The following is an 8,002-nucleotide window of genomic DNA, read 5'->3' as shown; positions in this document are numbered from 1 at the left end:
CTTCGGATTCTGTTTCTTCTTGGACATTTTCCTTTTTTCGCGTTATTTCGCCCGGCTGTAACTGGTGATTCACGAATTCAAAACTTGGTGAGCGTCTACAGTGCAGCTTCCGCTCGAGTCTTCAGCCTCATGATCGCTGACAGAGTATTTTTGGGCGTTCAGTTAAAACGGTCATCTTTCGCGGTTACGCATTGCGGCTTTTATTACATTGACCATCCGTGTAATTTATCGAATATAACTTAGAGACAATGTCTGTATTTCATTAGGATGCAAACTATCCGCAATGTAAACGCCGATGCAGTTTTTTTGGCATGCGCGGCATCCAGGAAAAAAATATGTTTTGTTTTTCTTTGCAAAACATTTGTAGAGGGCATCTGGGAGATGGGTTACTGAGCATTCACATCAGCTGGGCGCACCCAGGAACACACCCACCCACATGCAGGTACTTAGGAACTTTGGAACATATATAAGCAATGTGGAATAGATGCAAAAATAAAGACGTAGGAGCGTTATTTTAGTAGTTGTAGACGAGCAAACCCTATGTGGTAATATATTGCTCGAGTAATGTTTTTCGGTTATCTGTTCTTAATAGCTAGTGTTTCTTTTAAATACATAAATAATATAACTTAAACTACATAACACTTTGTGTCATGTATTTTGGACAACTTTTTGGTAAATAATAATAAAATAATAGTATGAGTAATCTCGTCAGAAAGGTGAGCGATGTTGGGAAGGAGTGAACCTAATATTTCCTTACTAGCTGGGATACCTTCGCTGGTGTGCAACGTGCACTTGGTGGCGCATATGGGCCGACATTTACGAGCACACTTCCGTTAATAGTCTTGCTGCAACCTGGCATAGAATGCATGGCGTGGATAAAGAGTACTGTACTTCAGTGACAGTAGTAAAAGTCTCTGGTCTCTTTAGAGTGCCTACAAACATGTCAACTGTTAGTTATGATTACCTTCATTCAGTACAGTAGGCTCTCTACCGTACCATTTCTGCTCTACCTTATACATCACTAATATTTAGTTTTTGCTGTAACCATGGGTTTTAGTGAATTTATCAATATTCATAGCAGCAGTCTTATCAGTTCGTAGATTTGAAAAAAAATTATCATCTTAATCAGTCTTGGGCAGTAACTAGTTACTAGTAACGCGTTACCGGTAACTAGTTACTTTTTTCAGTAACTTGTAACTGTAACTAGTTACTTTTAAGAAAGAGAAACTTGTAACTGTAACACTGTTACTTTTTTGTGGAGTAACTGTAACGAGAAATACCGTTACAGTTACTTTATTTCTATAAAAAAATTATCCAACAGCAACACTCATTAACGACCGATGTATAGTTTGTGCGTTTCACTTTTTCGGCCTTCCGCAAAACCTTCGCCTACTTCATCTATGCCAGCTCACTCCCTTCGCATGGGTGAAAAACATCTGAACTAGAAAAGTTTAGGCGTGCACGTGTGCGTGGTGTCCCACGCGGTCTACTAAGGGCTCGAAGTTTCAAAGTCTAGGCTCCAGTAATTTCCTCAGCAGCGCGACATCGCTCTCACCCAGGCCATAAATAACGCTGCGACATGCGCCTAAGCGCACGTGGATGCATGTTGACGCGCCAGAACCTACAGTCCGACGCGCGGCTGCCCCATTTTCGCGACATGTGGAGCGCAGTAAAAGTGTTGTGTTTAACACAAAGGCGAACAGGAAAACAAACACCCACAAACGCCGCACAACGCACTGAAACCTTTGCACTTTCGCGGAAGCCTGGAAAACGCCGGTCAGGGCGTCGCTTTCTCATTAGCCACGTGCAGCCCCGTTTGCAGGGTCGTAAAACGCCGCGGGGAGTCTCTCGGCTGCCTCGCGCTCGTCCAGCCCTGTGCGCACTGAAGTCGCAGTTTCTTGCGACCATTGTGCACTTTAGAGACCCCTGACCGTATTTGGGACCACGCGTTTGGGGCCCCTTTTCTAGAGGCTTCATCGAGCTGTCAGCAGTGCTCGAACGAGGTCGAAGAAGTAATATATTTCACACCCCCTCCACACATACGACGACCCCGACGATGGTGGCCCCCGAGTGCCCTCACACCAGCCAGCATCTTGGCAGGCAGACGTCTGACCACACTGCCACTGCACAAAGAAAGGTTTTTGGAAAGCCTCGCGACTTCGTTTCGAGGGCTGAGGCCGAAACGAAAACAGAAGCAACATCTGCTTCTGAATGTTGGGTGCAAGGAATATTTGGGCAAGCTTTTTTTCGGCCTACCCCTCAAAGCAAACGAAGGGAGGGGTTCCTGGGATCGGCGACGTGATTGCTACGGAAGGGTGGGATTGTGAGAACAGTGTTTCCCGGTCGAGACGGCAAAATCCGCCTTTGTGAGGACAGGATGGAGGAGAAGGAGGGGGGAACGCAGTAAAGCGTTCATTTCAGTTTCTATTCCCTTTGGAAATATCTTGTCTCATTCCGGGGATTGGGGCGGCTGGGGGTTGGGGCGGGAGAACAACTCTGAGGGCCCACGGACAAACTTGGCTTCGGCGATGGCTCAAATTGGTCGCCGTCTCCGACCACAAGTACGAAATAAAAAGTTAACGAAGCGCTTTTTTTTAGTATCTTTCAAAAAAACACCTCGATAACCCATGTACTCCCAGTCCCACGTCCGTTTCCCCTTTCCTGCAAGTGCCTTCCGTCGATGCGCCACCTCCGCCCCATTTTTCCCATTCTCTCTCCCTACGGGGGGCGGTCAAGTGACGGCATTGTAGGCGAAAATAAATTAAGTTGACATTGACAGATACGGGGGGCGGTCAAGTGACGGCATTGTAGGCGAAAATAAATTAAGTTGACATTGATAGATACGGGGGGCGGTCAAGCGACGACATTGTAGGCGAAAATAAATAAAGTTGACATTGACAGATTCTTTCGTCGGTGTTATCCTCCAGCTCGGTATAGTATAAGTTCGGCCGCCGTATTCGTCCTTGTTGTAGACATTTGGCAGCCATGTCTGTCGACACAGAGCAAGTACAACCGTTGCCTTGGCCTTCCTACCGCGAATATTTTTCGGTGTTGAAGACGACAGCCGCCAACATTACGGTGTTGTGCTGCATTTGCAAGAAAGAGTACTCTACTAGCAAGACGTCATCGTCAAATCTGCGGAGGCATCTAGAGGTAAGTTTCATCTTTATAGGGATTCGGGTTTCGCATGTCTAATTCATTGGATATATTGAACCATGCAGATCCAGTTGAAATGAGTGTACTTAATTTAAAATTTTGTTGCGCGCAGAAAAAACACCCGACTGCCCTGAAGGAATTCGACTCAAAGAAGAGGAAAGCAGAGCATGGTCCCGCCGCGGGGGAGAAGAAGAGGCACGCGGGCGGAAGCTCGACGCAGACACTGGAGTCCTGTCTTGCAGCAGCGAGTCGACCTAAGGCTCTGTCACAAAGTCGCATAGACAGGCTAATAGTGAACTTCGTGGTCGCTGATATGCAATGTTTTTCGGTCGTTGAAAATGAACAGTTCCGGTGTTTGATTAACGCACTGCAACCATCGGCAGCGGTGATGAACAGGAAGTCGCTGGTCAATCAGATTGACATCCTCTACAAAGAGCACAAAGCGTCCCTCATCGCTACATTGGAGAAAGCATCAACGGTCTGCTGCACAGCTGACTGCTGGACAGCCTCAAACAGGTGAGGCCTGCGAAATATTAGCGGGACTGTATCTGTTCGCGGAATTTTCGAAACGTAGAGCCTGAAAAAATGGAGTCGTTTATAGTATATTTCGTTGGCCACTTCAGCAATATATGTAAGAATGATTAACAAAAAGCATTTAATGTTGTTTTAACGGCAAACAGGCGAGTAAGCATAAAATGTGTCATGTGTTGCACGTCACTTTTACATTTCGTCGAAAAAAAAAGAACAAAAATAGGAATGTGAATAAATGAAGACTCGCCGCATATCTTGCCTGAACGTTGTTTATTAACGAAAACGTAAGCTACCAAAGCATTGTTCACCCTTCAACCTAACCATGGTGGATTCTAAGTTATTTAGCAATGACTTTTAAAATTGCTAAATAACACCTCAAGGCAATGCGGCTGTGATATTTTCGTCCGCGCAATTTGCGTGACAATTGTGAACTTTTGGAGATCCCTTTCTTACTTCTAATTGACTATATTTACGTCGTTTGTAATAATATTACTCCGTTTCTTGCTCATTTTCCATAGAAGCTTTCTGGGTGTGACGGTTCACTTCATAGATGAAGAGTCTTTGGAAAGAAGATCCGCAGCGCTCGTGTGCCAACGGCTCCCAGGTCGCCACACCTACGACGTCATCGCGGCAGCGCTGCACGCAGTACTTGTGGAGTACAAGATCCTGCACAAGACATGCGTCGTCATCACGAACAACGGTTCAAACTTTGTGAAAGCCTTTAGGTAAGTTACAGGGCTGCTCCTGTTTTAATCTAATTGTCTACACTGAAGCTTGAAAATTTTAATATTTCGGTTCTTTTTAAAAGGAACAAAATTAGGCTGCAGTATAAACGTTAAACGTGACTTCAGCAATGCTTCTTTATGATCACAATAAACCATTGAGTCTCTCATGCATCACTTGCGAACCTCGCTGACTGTAGAAAGTATCACGCGAAACTTTGGGTCGCACTGAATTTTTGCATACTTAGGTTTATTTTCTCACTGTACTATTCACGACGAAACCTTAATTGATTTTTTAATATTTTGTAGAGTCCCAAAGTTGATTGATTGACTGTAAGGATTAACGCGCCGACGCAACGCAGGCGATGAGGCGCGCCGTAGTGGAGGGCTCCGGATTAATGTTGACCACCTGGGTATCTTTAACGTGCGCCGAAAGCCAAAGTAAAACACAGATAGGTTCTATAGGTATTTCTTTGTTTTTTTAGACAAATTCCCGAGATTATATAAGGCGTGATGCGATGCAGGCACGTACAACACGCAAACTTCACGCATTGCGTCGCCCAGCATCCTTTTAAGACTCGGAGTCGGTTTTGTTAGAATATTTTCCATTTTAAAGCCTATTATTGTGTTATATTATATATTTGTTTCTGTTAAAAGCGCACCACAGATGTGTCTGCCAGGGTAGTCGTCCGTTCCTTTTAAAGCGCAGCTTTAGCGTTCGCACTGATAGCGTCTGTATCGCGAAATCGCCGGGTGAAATGAATGGAAACAAATGCTCCCCGGCTCCAGAATCGAACCTGGGTCCACGCGTTATGAAGCCGGCGCCTATCCAATTTCTTCTTTTCGACATGGTTTAAGCGGTTTGGAAAACGCAGACGACCACCAAAGAATCCGCCCCAGAAAGCTTTGCGTTCAACCATCGTCGTCGTTAAACGGAAGGGTGCAGGATTTTCTAAATCGATATTAACGTTCACTCCCTACTGGTCTGTCACCAACAGCTTCCTTAAAATGTCATTATTAAGCGCTAGCTCTGTCGTTATCGATATTTGTTTCCTAGTGGTTTGCGCTTTCATTTCATATGCTTTATTGATCTAGCCCACCAGATGGTATTCATGCTGTATAAAAAAGTTCAACCACAAGTTCTTGCTTTCAAGCTAAGTTTTTTTTTTCGTAATTTCCACTTGTCATGACGCAGGATCTTTGGAGAAACAGGGGAACATGGCGAAGACGTTGTCGCAAATAGCATCACGGAGGTGCTAGACAGCGGTTCGAATAACTCATCTCACGAGATCCACCTGCCACGGCACAGGAGGTGTGCCGCACATACTTTGAACCTCGTCGCTTCGGTCGATGCCGAAAATGCCTGCAGCAACGCGAAGTACGGCGAAATGGCGAGGACGGTTTTTGGAAAATTAAAGATGGTTTGGAGAAAACAAGCTCAGTCAGTGCAGGCAGCCGAAGCCATAAAGACTGCCTTGGGAAGACAGCTCCCAGTGCCAACCGCAACACGATGGAATTCTCTTCAACGCTGTGAAATTCATCAATGAAGTCCCAAAAGGGAGGGTGGACAAAACATTCGACGCACTTTCGTTGCCACGATTGCAGCAAGAGGAATACTGCTACATTGACGAATACTGCAAGGTATATTGCGATTATTTCTTTGCGATTAGGCAGTGCGTTTATTGTATTTCTTTATTTTTCCAGGCGATGTACGGTGTGGCGAAGGCTCTGGACATATTGCAAGGAGAACAATACATGTACATGGGCGTCCTACAGCCAACGCTTCACTCCCTGCTGCGCTACCAGCGGTCCCTCCCGCCGCTAAAGTACTGCAAACCCCTTGCTAGCGCACTTCAGGAGGCAGTCACGAAGCGGTGAGCGAAATCTTGCTCTATCTCATCGCATGATGCCGCAGGGGCGCACATGCGTGCGTACCAAAGATTGTCCGTTTTTTATATAACTTGTACCTCGAAGTTAAATCTCCACATCAGTACCATACATTGTTCCTGCAACCTCTGTCAACACAGGTTTTCTCAAGTCCTGGAGGATACCAGTCTTGCCCTGGCAGCGGCAGTCCATCCCAAGTTCAAGCTCTCCTGGATGGCAGAAGAGCGGAGAGCGGCAACATTTCACATTCTCGAGGAAGAGTGCCGAGCGCTGGAAGCATCTTCCAGTGAAAATCCAGCAACTGCTGACGGAAGCGACGAAGACGACGAATTCTTCCAGCTGCCGCAAGCCTCTCCCTCATCCACCGAGGTGTAACAGTGGGTAAATGATCCAGGAACAAGTCTGAGCGAGCTGTCGAAGTTCCCCAAGATAAAGAAGATCTTCATACAGCGGAATACGGGGATTCCATCCAGCGCATCCGCTGAACGTCTCTTTAGCAGAGGACGTGACGTATTCGCCATCAAGAGAGGGAAGCTCTCTGATTCCAACTTTGAAAAACAACTAATTCTATGTTACAATGATGTTTGCAAATAAATGTCTTACAGCTAGAGTGCAGCAACAAGAAAATAAAGTTCCTTATGATGGATGTAAAACTTCCGTAATAAAGAAAAATGAGGCGTACTGAACGATTGTTGGTTTGGGCATGAGTGTGCATCATTTTAGGTTCTTCCGTGTAGGCTTTACAACGTTTAATTTTTACTACCGGCATGCCTTCGTAGGTTTCTATTAAATAAGCCAAATCTTGTTAGCTATTACTTAGTTGTATACAGTAACGGAAAAGTAACGACGTTACTTTTTTGCAGTACCTGTAACTGTAACTAGTTACTTTTGGAAAATTCGTAACTGTAACTGTAACAGAGTTACTATTTTGGGTTAGGTAACTGTAACTGTAACTCTGTTACTTTTTTTCGGTAACGTGCCCATGAGTGATCTTAATCCGCGGAACATGCTTGTGCCAGGTTCGCAACGCTTTCCATGTTACAGATATTTTTCGTTGTATGAGGTTGTTCCAGGTTTTTCAAAGGAAAAGCGCGCCTTAAGTACCCTACTGACCTAAGAAAAACGCCATGCGCGCCTTGAGCATGCTCACATTATGCATTAGTGTGTATTGGAAGCCTGTAGTGGTACCACATGCAAGAAGGGTGATTTCATTTTGTCGAAGCACAGTGAACTAAATGGGCGAACATTCACTATTGGGCAACAGCGTTTGAAAAAAATTCTATCGACGCGTTGAAATATTTACGTTCGTTTTAATTTTTAAATCACTCACTTCACACGTATTATAAGACATTTGCAAAATCTTCCATGATAGTAGGCGGTTTAGAGCATGCATTTATACTTATACTTGCATAAGCCCTTGGAATTCCGTATGCTAAAGCAAATGATGCAAAAATGAGGACATCGCATATTCACAAACGCATGCTCTACGCGTGAAATATGATCAAACATCTTTGTCTCTTTCTTCTAGAGGAATTGTCTCTGATTCTTGATTTCAACTTTCCCCACTAAAATTTACGCGAAATCAACAGAGTTGCACACAGGCGTACTATCAATCTCTTTTTCGTTCTTTGATAGATGACTAAGCGTTAACGTAGCCGATCAATCATTTTTTGACTATAAGTGTTTGATATAAAATAATGTTATAA

The 8,002-nt window shown here is 44.7% G+C and overlaps 1 protein-coding gene and 1 pseudogene across 1 annotated transcript; both read left to right on the top strand.

The window, feature by feature from the left end:
- Positions 1 to 3,469: 3,469 nt before the first annotated feature.
- LOC144141864 (uncharacterized) lies at positions 3,470 to 4,416 on the top strand. Its single transcript, XM_077673346.1, has 2 exons — positions 3,470 to 3,672; positions 4,206 to 4,416. The coding sequence occupies exons 1-2, from the start codon at positions 3,470 to 3,472 to the stop codon at positions 4,414 to 4,416; spliced, it is 414 nt and encodes a 137-aa protein (XP_077529472.1).
- Positions 4,417 to 5,627: 1,211 nt separating this feature from the next.
- Positions 5,628 to 6,890, top strand: LOC144141863 (uncharacterized; annotated as a pseudogene).
- The last annotated feature ends 1,112 nt before the right edge of the window (positions 6,891 to 8,002 follow it).

Source organism: Haemaphysalis longicornis, unplaced genomic scaffold (genome assembly GCF_048455015.1).
Source record: "Haemaphysalis longicornis isolate Haplotype H1 unplaced genomic scaffold, Haemaphysalis longicornis Haplotype H1 scaffold_6, whole genome shotgun sequence".
In the NCBI taxonomy this organism is placed as follows: Eukaryota; Metazoa; Arthropoda; class Arachnida; order Ixodida; family Ixodidae; genus Haemaphysalis; species Haemaphysalis longicornis.
Note: the sequence above shows the minus strand (reverse complement) of the source record. Positions and strands in the feature narration are given on the sequence as shown.